The sequence below is a fragment of the Oncorhynchus clarkii genome, chromosome 11 (genome assembly GCF_045791955.1).
Source record: "Oncorhynchus clarkii lewisi isolate Uvic-CL-2024 chromosome 11, UVic_Ocla_1.0, whole genome shotgun sequence".
NCBI lineage: Eukaryota > Metazoa > Chordata > Actinopteri > Salmoniformes > Salmonidae > Oncorhynchus > Oncorhynchus clarkii.
This window is the reverse complement of record NC_092157.1, coordinates 13,130,129-13,153,464: the sequence shown is the minus strand read 5'-3', so window position 1 is coordinate 13,153,464 and position 23,336 is coordinate 13,130,129. Positions and strand designations below refer to the sequence as shown.

Here is a 23,336-nt window from a genome sequence, read left to right as displayed (position 1 = left end):
AAGCATGAAGGTGGTGGTGCTTTGCTGGTGACACTGTTGGTGATTTATTTAGAATTCAAGGCACACTTAACCAGCATGGCTACCACAGCATTCTGCAGCGTTCCATGTGAAGCTGGTTGAGAGGTTGCCAAGTGTGCAAAGATGTCATCAATGCAAAGGATGGCTACTTTGAAGAATCTCAAATATATTTAGATTTTTCACATTTTTGGGTACTATATGATTCCATTTGTGTTATTTCATAGTTTTGATGTCTTCACTATTATTCTACAGTGTAGAAAATAGTAAAAATAAAGAAATCACAGAATGAGTAGCTGTCCAAAATGTTGACTTTTCGTTTGTCATTGTATGTGTATGTATGTATGTATGTATGTATTCTTTTTTTTTTTTTTACAACAAATCAGACATTGAATATATCTCTAAGCATGATCAAGTTAAAAATTATGCTGTGGATTATGTATTCAATCACCCACACACATCAAACATTGTTGTTCTTTTGAGCTGCAGGACAAGAATGAAATTGCTCAGGGATGTTACGAATAGGCCATTGATGATTTTAAAACGGCTATAGAGTTCAATGTCTGTGATGGTGGAAAACTGAGGTTGGATCAACATTGTAGTGACTCTACGAAAATGACCTAAATGACAGAGTGAAAAAAAGAGAACAATTTTACAGAATATAAACTATTCCAAAACATGCATCTTGAATGCTACAAGGCACTAAAGTAATACTGCAACAACATAACAGACACCGCCATTTTGGCTTAAATGCAAAGCCTCATTTTTGGGGCAAATCCAACACATCATTGAGTAACTGCTTCCTGGTTTTCAGGCGTGGTGGTGGCTGCATCATGGTATGGGTGTGCTTGACATTAGCGAAACTGGGGAGTTTTTTCAGGATAAAAATAAATGGGATGCAGCTAAGCACAGGCAAAATCCTAGAGGAAAACCTGCTTCAGTCTGCTTTACACCAGAGACTGGTAGAGGAATTAACTTTTCAGCTCCACAATGACCTACAACACAGGGACAAATCTACACTGGAATTCCTATCCAAGAAGATGGTGAATGTTCCCGAGTGGCGAAGTTAGTTATATCTGCTTGAATATCTATGGCAAGACTTGAATTGCTGTCTTGCCATTATCACCAACATCTTGAGAGCTTGAACAATTAAAAAATAATAATGGGCAAATATTGCACGATCCAGGTGTGCCAACTAGGGTTGGGCGATTATATCGAATTAAGTTGATTAATTAGTTTTTGCACCATATTCCAAATGCCTGTATTGCAGAATATTTTTTAGTTTTTGTTTTTATGAGCGTTAGTCCGCTTGTTCTCATGTTGGTCTCGTTCGCTCCTTCTGTGCTGTGCACCTTCCCATTTACACCAGAGATCTGTCTATAATGATGAGATGCTCATGTCTCCGCCCTAAAAATGGGAGTCGTAGTCCCAAAGACATGCGAAAAGTTTAGGTTAAAAATAAGTGCAGAGAAACGCATTGGGCTTATTTTGGCGAGAGTGAAGCCTCTCGTTTCGCCTCTTTCTACCATGCCCCTCCCACTCACAACTGACATCCGGTTTCAACTCGCTATTTGAGGTTTGGTCCATCTGAATCGGTCATGTGAACGACGTAACACATGGATACCATTATTTTACTGTAATAGAGAAGTTGACCTTCGATCCCCGTACATGTTTAAACTCTTCAAATGTTGAGCAGACCAGACACTACTAAAACGACTGCACCAGTGAACTTTCATTCTGGAAAAGTAATGCTCAGTTTGTCGCGTGAGCTTTACTGTCCACGTCTCGCTAGCGGCATTTTTGTCAAATAAAGATTGTTATACTAGCTGTTTAGTCTGTGTTTTATAAACGTGCAATTAGCATAAAAACTTTTAAGGAATTTACAACTCGTTTTCATTCTGAGAAATAAGGTAGGCCACTTGATTTCAACATCTGAACAAAGTTGACAGGCTAGCATGCTGTTCAAACAGTTGGAGGCCGACAGAACAATTCAACTGTTTTACCTTGTTGCTGAATTCAGAGCTTGTGAAATTTGACCTGGATCCAAGTTGGCTGAACTTGAAATAAAAAATTAGCTGGCTACTCACTAGCACTTGGGCTTGTGCTTGAGACATTGTTTATGGGACCAATGTTACTTTTCTATAGTGCCAGCTGTATTATTAGTGAATGTGCATGGCTCTGGTTAAATTGAACAAAAAGGCAATTTTTATAGACTGACCTGAAAGCCCGAAGAGTGATTATTGAAAGAAAAAAAAAAAGCAGGTACAACTATTTAGATAAAATAATTCAATTATTAGTGGGTCTTATGCTTGTGGAAGGCGTATATTCAGCCAAGGTATAATTTCACAATCTTTGAATTCATTAACTTATTGCTGACTGTGTTTTAAATAGTGTATTTGACCTTTTAATTGTACAACCAAGCTTATTTAGAGAGAGCATTTAAAACATGTATGTATATATATCGTGGATCGCTCATAAGTTTGGGAAAAAAATGTTTTATTGATTCGGGGAGCTGAACATTTATGCAATGACTATTTTAGTTAACTTCTATTAAACTTAAAATAATGTTATTTCCTCTTCCACTTTGACATTTAGAGTATTTTGTGTATATTTGTTGACAAAAAGTTATTAAATCAATATGAATCCCACTTTGTAACACAATAAAACGTGACGAAATCAAAGAGGTCTGAATACTTTTGCAAGGCACTCTTGGTGATGGAATGTGATTTGTAAATGGTAAATAAATAGTAAGCATATTTGTTGTGCTTAAAGATTGAAGATTTCTCCCAGACTCCCACCAGAGAAGCTGCTGGACCTAAAAAAGTGAAATAATTACTCAAATGTTCTTCAGGGTCATATTTATTAGGCACCAAACAGAAGAAAACTGACTTAAACAGTGAGGGATTATTTGAACTAGTCCAATTAGAAGTGCATTTTTTTGCCTTGCAAAACCTTTTGCTATGGTGTATTCTAATGAATATTACCAAGGGCTTTGTCGCTCACTGGCTGGAAACAGATTAACCCCTGTGTCCAAGTTTCTCCATCAAACAAAATGAACGTTCTCCCCTATTATGCATTGTTTGAGGCTTGGAGAGCGAGGGAAAGAGAGCGAGGAAGAGAGCTGGAGTACCATGACCCAAATAAATAAGCGCATGCTAATGAACCCAGGCGCTAGAATTCAATTTGGGTCAATTAATGTGGTGCCCAATGATTAGTCACTTGATGGAGGGGTAGAGGAGAGAAATCCATGAAGGAAAAGAGAGGATTTTACTGGCAGGCCCTACCAGCTTCTCTAGCCCTGGCCTATGTTTGTTCTGTGTCTATGTTCTCTCTGTCGCTGTTGTCTCAATTAAATTTCAATTCAATTTATGTATTTCTGATCTCTCTCTGTCGATGTTATATCTGTCGCGTTTCTTCCTCTCTCCCTGTCAAGTTCTCTTCTCTCTGTCGCGCTTCTTCCTCTCTCCCTGTCAAGTTCTCCTCTCTTTGTCGCGCTTCGTCCTCTCTCTCTGTCAAGTTCTCTTTTCTCTGTCGCGCTTCGTCCTCTCTCCCTGTCAAGTTCTCCTCTCTCCCTGTCAAGTTATCCTCTCTCCCTGTCAAGTTCTCCTCTCTCCCTGTCAAGTTCTCCTCTCTCCCTGTCAAGTTCTCCTCTCTCCCTGTCAAGTTCTCCTCTCTCCCTGTCAAGTTCTCCTCTCTCTGTCGCGTTTCTTCCTCTCTCCCTGCCAAGTTCTCTTCTCTCTGTCGCGTTTCTTCCTCTCTCCCTGTCAAGTTCTCTTCTCTCTGTCGCTTTTCTTCCTCTCTTCCTGTCAAGTTCTCTTCTCTCGGTCGCGCTTCGTCCTCTCTCCCTGTCAAGTTCTCTTCTCTCTGTTGTGCTTCGTCCTCTCTCCCTGCCAAGTTCTCTTCTCTCGGTCACCTCTCCGCTCACTCATGCTGTCGCTATTTTCCCTTGCTAGTTTTTGTTATTTTCCCATGTTTTTCTTTCTTTCCATGTTTATTTCTCGCTCTCTGTTCTCTGTCGCTGCCCCCTCGGTCTCGAAATTCAGTGGGCTTTATTGGCATGGCAAAACATATGTTTACATTGCCAAAGCAAGTGAAATAGACTAGAAACAAAAGGGAAATAAAAAATCAAATTACACTCACAAAAGTTTAAAAAAAATATAGACATATAAAATCAAATGTGTGTGTCGACAAGGCCGATTAGAGCCCACAGATGTCAGCCACTGCACAACCCAAGGGGGGGGGGGGGGGCAACCCAGACAGGAAGACCACGTCAGTGACTCAACCCACTCAAGTGACGCACCCCTCCTAGGGATGGCATGGAAGAGCACCAGTAAGCCAGTGACTTAGCCCCTGTAATAGCCCCTGTAATAGGGTTAGAGGCAGAAAATCCCAGTGGAAAGAGGGGAACCGGCCAGACAGAGACAGCAAGGGTGGTTCATTGCTCCAGTGCCTTTCCGTTCACCTTCACACTCCTGGGTCAGACTACACTCAATCATATGACCCACTGAAGAGATGAGTCTTCAATAAAGACTTAAAGGTTGAGACCGAGTCTGCGTCTCTCACATGGGTAGGCAGACCATTCCATAAAAATGGAGCTCTATAGGAGAAAGCCCTGCCTCCAGCTGTTTGCTTAGAGATTCTAGGGACAGACAGTTAGGAGGCCTGCGTCTTGTGACCGTAGCGTACGTGTAGGTATGTACGGCAGGACCAAGTGGGTAAGATAGGTAGGAGCAAGCCCATGTAATGCTTTGTAGGTTAGCAGTAAAACCTTGAAATCAGCCCTTGCCTTAACAGGAAGCTAGCCTATCTACACTGATAAATTTGATAATTTTTTTTTGTTCTAGTCAAGATTCTAGCAGCCGTGTTTAGCACTAACTGAAGTTTATTTAGTGCTTTATCCGGGCAGCCGGAAAGTAGAGCATTGCAGTAGTCTAACCTAGAAGTAACAAAAGCATGAATTAATTTTTCTGCATCATTTTCGGGCAAAACATTTCTGATTTTTGCTGTGTTACGTAGATGGAATAAAACTGTCCTTGAAACAGTCTTGATATGTTTGTCAAAAGAGAGATAAGGGTCCAGAGTAACGCCAAGGTCCTTCACAGTTTTATTTGAGACGACTGTACAACCATCAAGATTAATTGTCAGATTCAACAGAAGATCTCTTTGTTTCTTGTGACGTTGAACAAGCATCCCTGTTTTGTCCGAGTTTAAAAGTAGAACGTTTGCAGCCATCCACTTCCTTATGTCTGAAACACAGGCTTATAGCGAGGGCAATTTTGGGGCTTCACCATGTTTCATTGAAATGTACAGCTGTGTGTCATCCGCATAGCTGTGAAAGTTAACATTATGTTTTCAAATGACATCCCCAACAGGTAAAGTATATAGTGAAAACGATAGTAGGAACAAGCCCATGTAATGACATTTCAAATGTAATATTATTGGCAATGTTGGAACAATATGCAAATGAGTTGAAGTATGAAAGGGAAAATAAATGAACCCATAAATATTGGTATTTACAATAGGGCTGGGCGATATGGCCAAAATATATCACGGTATTTAAAAAACCAAATTGGACGGTATGACGGAATAATAACAGTTTTACATTTTCTTTATGAGTGATCCTAGTGTGGCAACACATACATTCTAAGTAATTTCAATGAATCTTTCTCCATTCTGATTGTTTTATACTGTTCAGTTCAACTTCAAAACAAATTTCACGCCTTTTTATAATTTCTGCATTTCCTGCCCTCAATTGCAGTGGTGGAAAAAGTACCTAATTTGTAGTCCTTGAGTAAAAGTAAAGATACTTCAATAGAAGTTACTAATGTGAAAGTCACCCAGTAAAATGCTACTTGAGTAATAGTCTAAAGTATTTGGTTTTAAATGTACTTTAGTATCAAAAGTATATGTAAATGATACAATATACTTATGTATCAAAATTAAAACTAATTTCAAATTCCTTATATTAAGCAAACCAGATGGCACCATTTTCTAGTTTTTAAATCTTTTTTTTTTTTTTTACAGATAGCCAGGGGCATACTCCAATGCTCAGACATAATTTTCAAACAAAGCATTTGTGTTCAGTGAGTCCTCCAGATCAGAGGCAGTAGATGACCAGAGATGTTCTCTTGACAAGTGTGTGAATTGAACCATTTTCCTGTCCTGCTAAGCATTCAAAATGTAACGAGTACTTTTAGGTGTCAGGGAAAATGTGTGGAGTAAAAAGTGCATGCATTTCTTTAGGAAGGTAGTGAAGTAAAAGTAACAGTTGTCAAAAATATTAAAGTACAGATACCAAAAAAAAAAACTTAAGTAGTACTTTATTTTTTACTTAAGTACTTTACACCACTGCTCAATTGAGATAATTTCCACACTGCCACGCAGGGCTGCACGATATGGGCACATAATCTAGGACTTATATTCAACCAAATGTTGCAATTGCCATTTGACCCGCGAATTAGAGCAGAACTGTTGGCGTCATAATAGAATGACTATTCTAATTCTGTAGTTAGAATATATGGGCACTTTGAATACAGTGTTGTTTGAGATGACAACGAATTAAAATGCCAGGGAGGAGTTATTGTGACAGTGTAGGAACTAAAGTGTTTCCTATGGGAGCCTATTAGCTTTGGCTACATTGCATGGTTTCTCTTGGCTACTTCATGTAGCTAACATATTCTTGCTTTGCATATTCGTCTTTGATTTTGAAGATACTGTTGTACAAATAACATGCTGATTTAGGTCTACACCATCACTGGTGTTATCCAGCTGTATTGGCTAGCTATGTTTGCTCTTACTCAGTACATTTATTAGCTAGCTAGCTATTAGCATCTCACAAGATTTAGGCCAACCTGCTAAGAAAAGACAAACGACCTGTTTCCTGACGTAAGAAACACAAACTAATAGTGTCAATATAGAACACTAGTGAATTTATATTAAGAAGCAAAGTGAAAACAGCATCGTTGTCATCAACATTGTTGCATGTGCTGCATTGACCAGGCAGACTGAACGCAAGTGTTACGTGGTTGAGGAACAGAAAGAGAGAGAGAAAGAGTGGAGAGAGAGAGAGAGATGACTCAGATAGCGAAGTAAACTATAAAAATTGACATTACACATGGCGTATCACATTTAGCAAACCAAACATTCAAATACCTTTATAGTAGGTAAAGTAAAAACCCAAACCAGTCCCTGCATCAATACCGGTGTGTCATAAAATACGGTATACCGCCCAGCCCTAATTTACAGTGGTGTTTGTCCTCCACTAGTTGCCCTTTTCTTGTGGCAACCGGTCACAAATCTGGCTGCGGTGGTGGAACACTGGTATTTCACCTACAGTGCCTTGCAAAAGTTTTCGAGCTTTGGTGTTTTTCCTGTTTTGTTGCATTACAACCTGTAATTTAAATATATTTTTATTTGGATTTCATGTAATATACACAAAATAGTCCAAATTGGTGAAGGGAAATGAAAAAAAAATACTTATTTTGAAAAACTCAAATTTTATGTGTGCATACAGTTGAAGTCAGAAGTTTACGTACACCTTAGCCAAATACATTTAAACTCAGTTTTTCACAATTCCTGACATTTAATCCAAGTAAATATTTCCTCTCTCAGGTCAGTTACGATCACCACTTTACTTTAAGAATGTGAAATGTCAGAATCATAGTAGAGAGAGTGATTTATTTAAGCTTTTATTCCTTTCATCACGTTCCCATTGGGTTAGAAGTTTGCTACATACACTGAATTAGTATTTGGTAGCATTGCCTTTAAATTGTTTAACAAAGGTCAATCGTTTCAGGTAGCCTTCTACAAGCTTCCCACAATACGTTGGGTGAATTTTGGCCCATTCCTCCTGACAGAGCTGGTGTAACTGAGTCAGGTTTGCAGGTCTCCTTGATCGCACACGCTTTTTCAGTTCCTCCCACAAATGTTCTATAGGATTGAGGTCAGGGCTTTGTGATGGCCACTGCAATACCTTGACTTTGTTGTCCTTTAAGCCATTTTGCCACAACTTTGGTATGCTTGGGGTCAATGTCCATTTGGAAGACCTATTTGCGACCAAGCTTTAACTTCCTGACTGATGTATTGAGATGTTGCAATATATCCACATAATTTTCCTCCCTCATGTTACCATCTATTTTGTGAAGTGCACCAGTCCCTCATGTAGCAAAGCACCCCCACAACATGATGCTGCCACTCCCGTGCTTCACGTTTGGGACGATGTTCTTCGGCTTGCAAGCCTCCCCTTTTTTCCTCCAAACATAACGATGGTCATTATGGCCAAAGAGTTCTATTTTTGTTTCATCAGACCAGGTGACCTTTCTCCAAAAGTATGATCTTTGTCCCTATGTGCAGTTGCAAACCGTAGTCTGGCTTTTTTATGGCGGTTTTGGAGCAGTGGCTTCTTCCTTGCTGAGTGGCCTTTCAGGTTACGTCGATATAGGACTCTCTTTACTGTGGATATAGATACTTTTGTACCTGTTTCCTCCAGCATCTTCACAAGGTCCTTTGCTGTTGTTCTGGGATTGATTTGCACTTTTTGCACAAAAGAACCCGGCTGTGTGGTCCTATGGTGTTTTTGCTTGCGTACTGTTGTTTGTACAGATGAACGTGATACCTTCTATCGTTTGGAAATTGTTCCCAAGGATGAACTAGACTTGTGGAGGTCTTGGAGGTTTTTTTCTGAGGTCTTGGCTGATTTCTTTAGATTTTCCCATGTCAAGCAAAGAGGCACTGAGTTTGAAGGTAGGCTTTGAAATACATTTTCAGTAACACCTCCAATTGACTCAAATGACATCAATTAGCCTATCAGAAGCTTCTAAAGCCATGACATAATTTTCTGGAATTTTCCAAGCTGTTTAAAGACACAGTCAACTTAGTGTATGTAATCTTCTGACCCACTGGAATTGTGATACAGTTAATTATAACTGAAATAATATGTCTGTAAACAATTGTTGGAAAAATGTATTTTGTCATGCACAAAGTAGATGTCCTAACCAACTTACCAAAACTTAGTTTGTTAACAAGACATTTGTGGAGTGGTTGAAGAACGAGTTTTAATGACTCCAACCTAAGTGTATGTAAACTTCTGACTTCAACTGTATGCATTCACCTCCTTTACTATGAAGCCACAAAATAAGTTCTGTTGCAACCAATTACCTTCAGAAGTCACATAATTAGTTAAATAGATTGCACACAGGTGAACTTGATTTAAGTGTCACATGAAGTGTCACATGATCTCAGTGTAGATATACACCTGTTCTGAAAGGCCCCAGAGTCTGCAACACCACTCAGCAAAGGGCACCATCAAGCAAGTGGCACCATGAAGACCAAGGAGCTCTCCAAACAGGCCAGGGACAAAGTTGTGGAGAAGTAGAGATCAGGGTTTATTTATAAAAAAAATATTAACTTTGAACATCCTGTGCAGCACCATTAAATCTATTATTAAGAAATGGAAAGAATATAGCACCACAACCTGCCAAGAGAGGGCCTCCCACTAAAACTCAGACCAGGCAAGGAGGGCATTAATCAGAGGCAACAAAGATAACCCTGAAGGAACTCCAATCTCAGCTGTGGAGCTTTGCAGTATCTGTTCATAGGACTACATAATGCCGTACACTCCATAGAACTGGGCTTTCCGGAAGAGGGGCCAGAAAAAGGCGTTGCTTAATGAAAAAAATAAGCAAACACATTTGGTGTTTGCCAAAAGGACTCCCCAAACATATGGAAGAAGGTCCACTGGTCAGATGATACTAAAATTGAGCTTTTTGGCCATCAAAGAAAATGCTTTGTCTGGCGCAAACCCAACACCTCTCATCACCTCGAGAACACCATCCCCACAGTGAAGCATGGTGGTGGCAGCATCATGCTGTGGGGATGTTTTTCATCGGCAGGGACTGGGAAACTGGTCAGAATTTAAGGAATGATGGATGGTGCTAAATACACTGAAATTCTTGAGGGAACCCTGTTTCAGTCTTCCAGAGATTTGAGACTGGGACGGATATCCTGCTGGAAGGTGAACCATGACCCATGTAAATTTCAAACTTCAACTGTATGTATTTATATTTATTTATTTGTTTCTGGATTTTTATAATTATCAGCTATCGCCCTAATTCTGCTCAGCATGCATTATTTGGTATTTTACGTTGCAGAGTCACAATTTGGTGTTTGTCCCATTTTGTGTGTTCTTGGTTGGTGAGCGGACCCCAGACCTCACAACCATAAAGGGAAATGGGTTCTATAACTGATTCAAGTATTTTTGGCCAGATCCTAATTGTTATGTCAACTTTTATGTTCCTTTTGAAGGCATAGAAGGGCCTTCTTGCCTTGTTTCACAGCTTGTCCACAGCTTTGTGAAGTTACCTCTGACGCTGATATTTAGGCCGAGGTACCTATAGTTTTTTTGTGTGCTCTAGGGCAAAAATGTCGAGATGGAATTTGTATTTGTGGTCCTGGCAACTGGACCTTTTTTGAAACACCATTTTTTGTCTTACTGAGGTTTACTGTTATGGCCTGACAGGACTGACAGTATCTGTGCAGAAGATCTTGGTGCTGCTGTGGGGCCTCATTGGTTGGGGACAGAAGCATCAGATCATCAGCAAACAGTAGACATTTGACTTCAGATTCTAGTAGGGTGAGGCTGGATGCTGCTGACTGTTCTTGTGCCCTCGCCAATTTGTTGATATATATGTTGAAGTGGGTGGGGCTCAAGTTGCATCCCTGTCTAACCCCACAGCCCTGTGGAAAGATATGTATTTTGCCAATTTTAACCGCACAATTGTTGTTTGTGTACATGGATTCTATAATGTTGTATGTTTTTCCCCCAACACTGCTTTCCATGAATTTGTTTAGCAGACTCTCATGCCAAGTTGAATCGAAAACTTTTTTGAAATCAACAAAGCAAGAGAAGACTTTGTTTGTTAATTAGGATGCCCGGGTGATCTGTTGTACGGTAATTTGTGATGCACCAATATGCCATTTTTGGCCGATATCCAATATTTTCCCTGCGAAAAACCCAATTCCGATTTATTTAACATTTTCGCGTCTTTTTAAGCATTCTAGCACAGTTAAATAGTTAACACACACACACGGACACAGCCGTCTAAGGCACTGCATCTCCGTGCAAGAGGCATCACTACAGTCCCTGGTTCGAATCCAGGCTGTATCACATCCGGCCGTGATTGGGAGTCCCATAGGGCGGCGCACAATTGGCCCAGCGTCGTCCGGGCCGTCATTGTAAATAAGAATTTGTTCTTAACTGACTAACCTAGTTAAATAAAGGTTACACACACACCACACTGACCAAAAAGTTAATTTGTTGGCGTTTACGTATGTCCCCATTACCAGTGAAACATGATCAAAACCTATTTGTTTCACTTACTTGCTGTGCTGTTTCGTTGTTCAGTTGTTTCATTCTCAACCAGGATTTCTATGGAACGCCGTTTGGGTCGTTGCGTGTCAAACAACACTATTTCACCAATCAGGACCTGAATATGACTACACATAATAACATAATTTATACATGTTCATACATTTTTTACATTGTTATTACACATTGATTACACCATCACTTGTATTTCATATGTCACAACGATTCATCGATACGTATTCTATGATGCTGGTAAAGTTGTCTCGCACACCTACAGTGCTGGTCATAAAAAAAAGCTAGCTAGCTCATGGATACAAACAATGTAGTTCTTCCCCAAAAACATTGCAAAATGACAATCTCTTTCAGTAGCTATAGTTAACTAGCTAACTATTTAGCTAGGTGTCATCATCTAAAATAACCCTAATTTATAAGGCAGTTCTTATTTGATTAATGGTGGTCAGACCCATCTATGTGAAGCTAGCCACAATAAGGATTAGCCACAACAGCGGACTTTGCAGTTAGCCTTCAAAATAAAAGTATTGTATAATTCCACTATTTGTATTAATTTGCATCACTGTCAATGACATACTTTAATTTTGAATCAAACTGCAAATTCCACTATTGTGCCTAATCCTTATTGTGACGAGCTTCACAACACTGTCTGGTCGAGCCTCGCTAACCAGATGAAGCTAGCTGGCTACTTATAATGTTAGCTTTGGGCAACAGTGTTAAGTAGCTGGCAATATCAACAGGCGAACAACAAGTGGCAACCTCGCTAAATCATTACTAAGAATAATGAAAATGACTGCAGTTTCTATTGTTTTCAGGCTGGTTGTATTGGTGCTAGCTAGCTACCCCAGAAGTTGCGGTTGAACAAATGGTGCCATCGCTACCATCGCTGCCGGTGTTTGCTTGTTTGCAGACGTTTTTGTACAGCTTTGACAGCGCTACTGTATCTTTTTTGACACGCAAAGACCCAAACGGTGTTCCATAGTGTGTATTTCGTGAAGCTAATAGCAGTGACACTATTACTGTGTAACTCCGGCAGGGCAACATCTGAAAAATAGAGCGCTTGGTAGTGTGTACCGGTGCTCGACCAGTCGGCGAAAGTCAACATCACCCAAGACAGAGGAAGGTTGATTCAATGAATTCCATTAATGGATTTCGCCTTTGAGTTGTCTCGCTTAAATGTTCTTACTCTTTCAAATGCCTGCTCGACTTGTTGACTGCTCGATCCACACAGCAGACATTGTGGGCTAGGTTAGGAATGCTGTGATGCACGTGTAGCGCAAAATTTTATGCGCCGTCATTACGTCCTGTACCTAAGTTATATAGGTATGCACACCGTTGACATCGGTTTTTAACATCGGTGTTAAACTAGACATCGGGCCGACCCCGACGTTGGCCCTATTCAGATATATTCACCGACTATATCGTGCATCCCTATTGGTAATAAGCCAATTTGCTCAGTACATTGTTTTCGCTGAGGAAATGTACGAGTCTGCTGTTAATGATAATGCAGAGGATTTTCCCAAGATTGCTGTTGATGCATATCACTCTGTATTTATTGGGGTCAAATTTGTCTTCTCTTTTGTGGATTGAGGTGATCAGTCCATGGTTCCAAATATTGGGGAAGATGCCAGAGCTGAGGATGAGGTTCAAAAGTTTATGTATAGTCAATAGGACTTTGGTCTATATTTTATCTTTTCATTTAGGATACCATCAATACCACAGGACTTTTTTTGTTGGAGGGTTTGTGTTTTGTCCTGTAGTCCATTCATTGTAATTGCAGAATCCAGTGGGTTCTGCTAGTCTTTTAATAGTTGGTTCTAAGATTTGTATTTATTCATGTATATTTTTTTGCTATTTGTTATAGAGCCAAAAAGATTAGAGAAGTGGTTTATCCATACATCTCTGTCTTGGATAGATAACTCTTTACTGTTTTAGTGTATTACAATTTTCCCAGAAGTGGTTTGATTCTCTGGTTTCTACAGTTACGTTGAGCTGATTTCTGATGTGCTGTTCCTTCTTCCCCCCCCTCTCTGCCTGTCTCTCTCCGTCTCTGCCTGTCTGTCTTGGTCTCTCGCTCTCTCCCCAGTTGTCTGTGTCTCTTTCTCTCTCTGTTCTCTCTCCTTACCGCTTAATCTTTCTGTCACTATTTCTCTTGCTTGTTTTTGCTCTTTCTTTCTCTTTCTTTCTCTGTCTGTTCTCTCTCCCTCCCCCCTGTCACTTCAGCTCCACGTGATCCACTGTTGACAAAGACCTACCGTCAGAAGACACCCCAGGGCCCATTGGCTGGCCTCCTAATTTGCTCAGCTCTTTTGAACCAATCCGAGGGGGCGGTGACGTAATGCTCTCACCCAGCGAGGTTCCTGGCAGGGGGCCAACGCGGCGCAGTGCATTGTCGCGTTGGAGCCCTGTGATTGGTCGGTCAGTCCAGTGCTGGTGCCGTGCCAGTTCTAGACAGAGGGAGCTAGGAATGAAAACAATAACAAGCAAGAGAGAGAGAAGTGTTAAGGTGGACCGTGTCAGAGAAGTGTTAAGGTGGACTGGGGACAGTTCACATGAACTGAGCCCTAGTGACCCAATTCTGTTTTGGCCTGAATAGCAACGTGATGAATCACCGTTTGGGGATATATCAGAGGAGAAGGTGGAGAAAGTAGCCTATCTCTAGAATTGACTTTAGCCTGTTTGATTTGAAATGTACCTCAAGTGTAAGTCCTTCTACTTACTTCATGGACTCGATGAACTCTCACTCCTTGCAAGTTGTTTTGTCTGGTAATAAGATGAAAGGTTTTGAAAGGGGGTGCATGACCTCATGACTGCATGTGTTGATAAATGTGCATGAGTGAGTTCATGTCTCCTCTCGCTCTCTGCATTTGTGTATACATGCATGAATTGGTTTGTGTCTGTCCATCGCGCTTTCCTTATTCTATAGTCATTGTCTGTGTGTAGTCGCTAATTATTGTCTCATTAAGGTGATCTAATTGAAAGTAGCTTTGACAGGCCCAAAGTAATCACAGGCCTAATGAAACACTGCTTTGTAAAGGCGTCCGCATGCTTCCTAGACGAAAAAGATCTGAAGAGTTTGTGCCTATATTATTCCGACATTTTATGACGTTTTGTCCTCCAGTAAGTTTTTTTTTTTTTTTTTTTTTTGGGGGGGGGCAAACGAATGTCTCTTTTAAGGGAGTGTGCACCGCTCTTCTTTTAAGGGAGTGTGCACCGCTCTTCTTTTAAGGGAGTGTGCACCGCTCTTCTTTTAAGGGAGTGTGCACTCCCGTTCAGTTCGGCTAGCCAACTTCAGCTAACCACCATGCGAACTAAAGAATGCTGACACCTTAACACCGGTTTCGTCTTCCTATTCACACATGGAGCCAGCACATTCACCAAGGTGGGATATGGGCTTGGTTTGGATAAATGTGTGTTGCGTTCACTAGTCATGAAATGTTTTGAAACGTTTCCCCCTGGACAGCTTGACCTGACTCCACTTATACAGCTTTGATCGAACACTATGATTAGTTATGGTAAATGAACATATGGAAAGGCTGTTGATATCACACGAATAAGCAACTTCTGATATCATTCATGTCAATATCTCCAAAAAGGCACACTCATTTGAATGGAATAACACATGGTTCTGCAAATAAGACAATTGGGCCATAAATTCTGCAAATTATAATTTGCCTAGAAGACATGTCCATAACCTCTATAAGGTTATTTAGCTCATAATTAAAGCTGCAGCGTTTTCACTGCAAAGTTGAAAATTACGGTCAAACGAGCCACAGCTGAGCAAAATTAGAGCGGACACAAGAGGGAGAGAAAGTGGAGGAAAACGGATAGGAGATTGCGTATTAGGGTTTTTGGCTCCCTCATTGGATCCTTCACCATTAAACCCTCCATTTGAAATACTATCCCTTTAAGGCATAATCTGTCATTTGTTTCTCAGCCCAATAGCAGCTCCGCCACTTGGTTTGCTATTCAGCCGAGGGATGGGTCTAAGTTGCCATTCAGCCGAGGGATGGGTCTAAGTTGCCATTCAGCCGAGGGATGGGTCTAAGTTGCCATTCAGCCGAGGGATGGGTCTAAGTTGCCATTCAGCCGAGGGATGGGTCTAAGTTGCTATTCAGCCGAGGGATGGGTCTAAGTTGCTATTCAGCCGAGGGATGGGTCTAAGTTGCTATTCAGCCGAGGGATGGGTCTAAGTTGCCATTCAGCCGAGGGATGGGTCTAAGTTGCCATTCAGCCGAGGGATGGGTCTAAGTTGCCATTCAGCCGAGGGATGGGTCTAAGAGTGAAATAGCACCGCTGTTAAATTCATAGATGAAGCTTTGGATGCAAAGACTTGGTTACATGTAGAAGACAGGACCATAGTCCATCAGTGCACTATCCTCTTCCATCCTCTTCTCACCCCCCCCCCCCCCATCCATAACTCATATCGACCTTATTGGGAGTAGGAAGTTGTGTTCATTAGGTACCAAATGGAAGAAAAGTAACTGAAACCCTCAGCTTCTTTTTCTGTTGCAAAGCACTTTAAAACATGTTCCATTTCACACCCTAATGAACACATCCCTATAGTAGAGCTGTTTGTTGGGGGGTGTAGTATACAGTAGCCTTTCATCCCTAGCACCCTACTGCTGCCCAGCGCTGGGCAAAGGGCTTCCTCAAACCGGGGTCTCTTTTTAAATGGTAATTCACACTTTTTTCTGCTCCTCTGTGGGCCGAGATCCTTCATCCAACAACACCAGACTGGCTGGAATAGAATGCATCCGGCAGGGATGGAGAGAGATTGTGTGTGTTTCAGGCTGGCTAGTGTGTGTGTGTCAAGCAAGCTAGTATGTTTGTGCTTGTGTGGGCTCGAACAACCCGTCCTTGTGCATTAGCCAAGGGACAACCTCCACCCTGATGCTTTCTTCCAGAAGGAGAGGATGGTGGTGGTGGTGACCATGTCAATGAGCATAGCTTATCCTTGATATGGTGTCATAGCACTGTTTGAATTAAAGATCATATACATGGATAACAGCTTTTAGTGTTTTTTTATTTTAATTTACTTTTATTTAACTAGGCAAGTCAGTTAAGAACACATTCTTATTTACAATGACAGCTTACTGGGGAACAATGCGTTAACTGCCTTGTTCAGGGGCAGAATGATAGATTTGTACCTTGTCAGCTCGGGGATTTGATCCAGCAGCCTTTCGGTTACTGGCCCAATGCTCTAACCACCGTGGTTTACGGCTGGCTACCTGACGCCACAATTTTCAATTTGGTACCTCTGATATTGAACTCTGCATGGTTGTGGAAGAGCTTGTAAGTGAGTGGTTTACGCCTGCTGTAATCTGTCATGTGACAAATAAACTTTGATTTGATTTTTAATGACAGCAATACCATCCCAAGCAGACGCATATATCCAGTAAATCCCAGACTATGCACAAAGCTCTCCCTTTAAATTGGATACCAGGCTCTCTCGTGATTCTTTCTCTATTAGCCAGTTTTTTCTTTGGTGCTTTACATGATGTTTGGTGTTCTTAGTTTAGGTCCTTTGCCCTTTAGATTAATTTATGTTCTTGTGTATTTAGAAAGGAATTTGCCATGTTTGTATTAACTGCTATGTTGGTGAGAATAAACTGGACCTTCAACATAACCTTACATAACCTAACATAACCTTTCCCATCTCTCTCCCCAGGGTCAGCTCTCCGGACAGTGGTCTGCACTCCTCCTCGGCACCCGGCAGCACGGACCCCTTCAGCGAGGAGCCGGCCCCCAAGTTCTGGGACGAGCTTGGTCAGATCGGCCTCCCCGACGACATCAACGTCCAGTCCCTGTTTGACCCCACAGGCCAGTGCTGTGCCCACCTGCACTGTGCCGCCTGGTCCGACGGGGTATGTCGCGGCGAGGCCCAGGACTCGCTGCTCTATGTGGACAAAGCCATAGACTCTGGGAGCACAGAGGTGAGTGGTGACAGAACAAAAACCTTGGGGTATGGTTGTTACGATTCAACCCTGCGTGTGTTTGCCCTCAATGTCTTTAAAAAGTGTCCAGAAAATCAACCACACTGTCTTTGCCAGCTCAGTATTCATGTCCATATAGCCAAGACTGTGAAGACATGGAGATTCAGTCATAAGCATTCAATCACATTGTCATTCTGATGACGGTGGTCTGTGGAAAGAAAGCGTTATAATTAAGGGGTTTGAACCGGGAAGTTTGAACCGTGTCTCCAGGCCACCATACACACTGTACCGTGGTGTCAGGGTGAAATCAATGACGCTACTTAGTGTTCAGGTTAGCTGTGTTTCTCTACCGCTGCCCCCACAATGTTTTGACTGACAACTTGTTGTGTGATTTATGATTACGAACCGGCTAATTGATTTTAAGGGGAACGTCGGGAAGTAAGTGGACTGTCTTGATTATGTTCACGGTTGATCATAAATGGTATTCATAAAGATGTGTGAGGTTGAAGGGGGCACCGAGTAGTTCAGCAGGTCTCGGCACCCCCTTTTTTTGGGATGGGGGGGTCTTATTAGTATTTGAGTACAGCCAGAAGAGGACTGGCCACCCCTCAAAGCCTGGTTCATCTCTAGGTTTCTTCCTAGGTTCCGAAATTTCTGCAGCGTTTTTCCTAACCACCGTGCTTCTACATCTGCATTGCTTGCTGTTTGGGGTTTTAGGCTGGGTTTCTGTATAAGCACTTTGTGACATCTGCTGATGTAAAATGGGCTTTAAATAAATTGGATTGATTGAGAGTAGTGTGTCGCTACTGTGTCATTTAGCTCAGCGGAACTTTCCATTAACACTTAACACAATGCAAAGTGGGGGAGGGAGGCCACATTACAGGTTAATTAATTCACTATATTTTAGCTTGTACTTTTGCTGTAAGGACTTGATATTGATTGCTGGCTGAGTTGAAATATAACTATCTTAACATGTACAACAGTTTTTTTAGTACTGCTTACATGAGGGACTCAGCATGTGATGACTTGCCTCATTTTTACGTGCCATGTACTACACTGCTGACTGTATGATTGGGATTGAGCTTAAGTGTGTGTGTGTCTGGGCACAGTTACAGTGCATTTAAAAAAGCCTATTGTTGGTTTGTTGTCTGTGCTGAGGGCAATGCAGCTATAGTTGTGTGTTTGTGTGTGAGTGCTGATGGGGCCCTGTTAAAGGTCATCTTTGGCACTATAATAAGGCTCATTGGAGTGTGAAGCAGAAAAGGTCAGGAGAAAGCACATCTGGAGGTTAACACACGCAGGTTTCTGTTAGCTGGTTATAGCTGGATTTTGGCCGATAAAAAAACAATAAATAAATATATACATTTATTTTATCAGCTTTCCAATATATGGATGGATATATATGTATCTATCTACACATACAGTTGATGTCAGAAGTTTACGTACACTTAGGTTAAAACTCGTTTTTCAATCACTTCACAAATGTCTTGTTAACAAACTATAGTTTTGGCAAGTCGGTTAGGACATCTACTTTGTGCATGACACAAGTCATTTTTCCAACAATTGTTTACAGACAGATTATTTCACTTAGAATTAACTGTATCACAATTCCAGTGGGTCAGAAGATTACATACACTAAGTTGACTCTGCCTTTAAACAGCTTGGAAAATTCCAGAAAATGATGTCATGGCTTTAGAAGCTTCTGATAGGCTAATTGACATAATTTCAGTCAATTGGAGGTGTACCTGTGGATGTATTTCAAGGCCTACCTTCAAACTCGGTGCCTCTTTGCTTGACATCATGGGAAAATCAATAGAAATAAGCCAAGACCTCAGAAAAAAAATTGTAGACCTCCACAAGTCTGGTTCATCCTTGAGAGCAATTTCCAAATGCCTGAAGGTACCACATTTATCTGTACAAACAACAGTATACAAGTATAAACATCATGGGACCACGCAGCTGTCATACCGCTCAGGAAGGAAACACATTCTGTCTCCTAGAGATGAAAGTACTTTGGTGCGAAAAGTGCAAATCAATCCCAGAACAACAGCAAAGGACCTTGTGAAGATGCTGGAGGAGACGGGTACAAAAGTATCTATATCCACAGTAAAATGAGTCCCATATCAACACAACCTGAAAGGCCGATCAGCAAGGAAGAAGCCACTGCTCCAAGACTGCCATAAGAAAGCCAGACTACAGTTTGGATCTGCATATAGGGACAAAGATTGTACTTTTTGGAGAAATGTCCTCTGGTCTGATGAAACAAAAATAGGAATATTTGGCCATAATGACCGTCGTGATGTTTGGAGGAAAAAGGGTGAGGCTTCAAGCCGAAGAACACCATCCCAACCGTGAAGCACGGGAGTGGCAGCATCATGTTGTGGGGGTGCTTTGCTGCAAGAGGGACTGGTGCACTTCACAAAATAGATGGCATCATGAAGGAGGAAAATTACGTGGATCTATTGAAGCAACATCACAAGATATCAGTCAGGAAGTTAAAGCTTGGTTGCAAATGGGTCTTCCTAATGGACAATGACCCCAGGCATACTTCCAAAGTTGTGGCAAAATGGCTTAATTAAGGATAACAAAGTCAAGGTATTGGAGTGGCCAGTGCAAAAATATAGATATCGATAGATGTGACTGGTCATGCTTATCGGTCTATAGCAGGGGTCTCCAACAGGTTGATCGTGAGCTACCAGTAGCTTGCAGCCATCCTATGAGTAGCTTGCTAAACATTTCTGAAAGTACATGCAATGTTCACGTGTTCCACCGCAAACTGTCATAAACAAATCTCACAAGTATTAAACACTTCAAGCTCCCAACTATCTAATCAATGCAACATTATCCCACCCCTGGTTAGCCACTATTGGCTTTAAAAGCCAAATCTAACACAATATCTGCCAATTAACTTCCAGCAATATTGCCTCTGTCTGCCTGTGTGGTGCACACATTTGTCTATCACTCCAGTTGTTATGATTTAAAGTATTTTGGGTTGAAAGAGATACTATCCCCAAAACCTTCTCAATTCAATTTCAACTGTAAAGTAGTAAGTATATGAGTAATTACAGTATATAGTTTGTATCTATTATTTGTAAACTTGGCCAGGAAATGAGCTGCAGCAGTACAGAACCATCGCTAGGCCGGCATAGAGTAGGTCAACTTTTTTACTATGGGGGATTGTAGATTAATTTACAGTAGGCTACTGATTTTTACTGTGGGGGATAGTAGATGAATTTACAGTAGTCTACTGATTTTACTATGGGGGATAGTAGATGAATTTACAGTAGGCTACTAGGTTTTCTAACATCAGAATCTGTTAAGAATCACTGCACATCGTTGCATCCTCTCAACTTGTTCTGTCAAATATGAATTACTATAATCTAAATCTGTCATTCTGAGCACTAATCAGTTTATGCACCCAAATCATCATGTGGGTCCGGTACATTTCTCAAATGTCTGGTAAATTTAAAATGCTGCAAGTCAAATGTCCAGCGCCATATTTTCCTAACGGAATCCCTTACACACACACACACACACACACACACACTGTAATGCACCTCACATAGATTTTTATTTGTACACATGTACACTCAGATGCTGCAGCCTGCTATACACTCACCCAGTTCTGAAATTCATACACTGCTGACGCACGCACTACCCACACACACATGCCATCCTCACCTCCATGTCATGTTCGCCTGATTGCATTTACACCCTAAATCAGCAACACTATCGGCAGATTGCTCCTTTAGCTGTCAGCTGAAATGTCAGGCTGGTGTGTGTGTGTGTGTGTGTGTGTGCGCACGTACACTTGAGTTTTTGTGTGAGTGTCTTATTGACAAATATGTACAGTGCCTTCAGAAAATTTTCACACTTGACTTTTTCTACATTTTGTTGTTACCGCCTGAATTTGAAATTGATTAAATGTACTTTTTGTGTCACTGTTCTACACACAATATCAAAGTGGAATTTTGTTTGTCGAACATTCCAGAAATTAATAAGGAATGAAAGGTTCAAATCTCTTAAGGCAATAAGTATTCAACCCCTTTGTTATGGCAATCCTAAATGAGTTCAGGAGTAACAATGTGCTTAATATATCACTTAAGTTACATGGACTTGTGTTCAATGATAGTGGTTGACAAAGTCCAGGGAGGTATTTCAATGCCTCGCAGAGAGGGGCACAAATAGGTAAATATGTAAACATTAAAAAAAGCAGATGCTGTATATCCCTTTGAGCATGGTGGATCCAACACAATGCACCACTCAGTACCACATATTTTCAAGCTTGGTGGTGGCTGTATCATGTTATGGGTATGCTGGTCATCGGAAAACACTAGGGAGTTTTTTTTTGATAAAATAATCTAAGCTATAATTACAGGAAAAATCCTAGAGGAAAACCTTTTCAGTCTGCTTTCAACAGACACTGGGAGACAAAATCACCTTTCAAAACCACCATAGACTTAAACACAAGGTCAAATTGGTTGCTTACCAAGATGACGTTCAATGTTCCTGAGTGGCCAAGTTACAGTTTTGACTTAAATCGTCTTGAAAATCTATGCCAACCCTTGGAAATGGCTGTCTTGCAATGATCAACAATCAACTTGACAGAGCTTTTAGATTTTTTTAAAAGAACAATGGGCAAATATTGTACAATCCAGATATGCATAACTCTTGGAGACTTACATAAAGACTCACAGCTGTAATCACTGCCAAGGGTGCTTTTACAAAGTATTGACTCAAGTGTGTGAATACTTATGTAAATAAAAAAAATAGCAAATATTTCAAAATATTTGTGTATTTTGTCATTATGGGGTATTGTGTGTAGATGGGTGAGAGAAAAACATCAAGGGGTATGAATACTTTCTAAAGGCACTGTGTACCTTATGGATGAGTGTGTATCTAACTATACATTGTGTGTGTCTGTGTGAGCTTGTGCTAATAGCACTACAGAAACACCATTGTTTTTCGGCCGGCAGGCTGTGTGTTGGTTGCCCAGGCAGTTCCCTCCCTCCCTTTCCACCAGTGGTATTCTGCCCCTCCAGTGTGAGTTGACAGCGTTTGGCAGTGAGCCATGAAGAAACCCTGGCATTAGGACATCAGGATAATCTTTCAGACCCTTACAATGTAGCCCTGATTTTTAAGATGCCATCGCCTTATCTCCTGTTGAAGTGCCAGCTTTCGAGAGGAAGGATTACTGTATGCCCGACTGACTCATTGATATGTCTGCCGACAGGTCCAACACGACTACGGGCAGGTTTTTGTGAACTCACTATAGCAGCGTGTTAGGTTATACTATTAGGTAGTTGGATATGTTGTCATTTTGCTAGATATTTAAAATGTTAAATCAACAGGTTTCTAAGTTGTACTTGAGTATGGTGTTGTGTCACTAGTATTTATTAAGGATCCCCATTAGCTGCTCTTCCTGTGGTCCAAACAGGAATAAAACAATACCTTGTCGTAAATCAAAGGCCTACATAAATAAAACGGTACATCAAACTAGACATTGTGCATTATACATATGTACATTGCTCTATTACTACACATTTTCACTATAAAATATCTTACAATATTTCAATGTTATTACAGTTTGTGTGTGGAGTGCTTGTGTTAGTGTGTGTGTGTGCGTATGCGTGCCTCTTCACAGTCCGTGTTGTGCCGTGCTCAATTTAGTTACTTGATGTGAAAGAGTTCCATGTAGTCATGGCTCTATGTAGTACTGTGTTTTTCCCAGAGTCTGTTCTGGACTGTGAAGAGACCCATGGTGGCATGTCTTATAGAGTATGAGTTTCTGAGCTGTGTGTTTGCTGTTTGAACAGCCAATTCAGTGCTGTAAACATGTCAATGCCTCTCACAAAGAAGAGTAGTGATGCAGGTAGAGTAGTGATGACTTTGAGTCAGGAGAGATTGATATTAGCCTTCCATGTACATTTGAGTTCTGGTTGAACTGTAATTTGCCTGCGTCCTTGGTGGCACAACTGAGCAGTAGTCCAGGTGTGATAAACTAGGGC

At 41.1% G+C, this 23,336-nt stretch overlaps 1 protein-coding gene across 6 annotated transcripts in view; it reads left to right on the top strand.

The window, feature by feature from the left end:
• Nucleotides 1-23,336, top strand: part of LOC139420219 (histone-lysine N-methyltransferase 2C-like) — a 229,913-nt gene that overhangs the window by 67,303 nt on the left and 139,274 nt on the right. For all 6 annotated transcript variants that reach the window (XM_071170069.1, XM_071170068.1, XM_071170066.1 and 3 more), the window contains exon 6: nucleotides 17,064-17,328. In XM_071170069.1, the coding sequence (XP_071026170.1) occupies nucleotides 17,064-17,328 (265 nt within the window). The remainder of the gene's footprint in view (nucleotides 1-17,063; nucleotides 17,329-23,336) is intronic.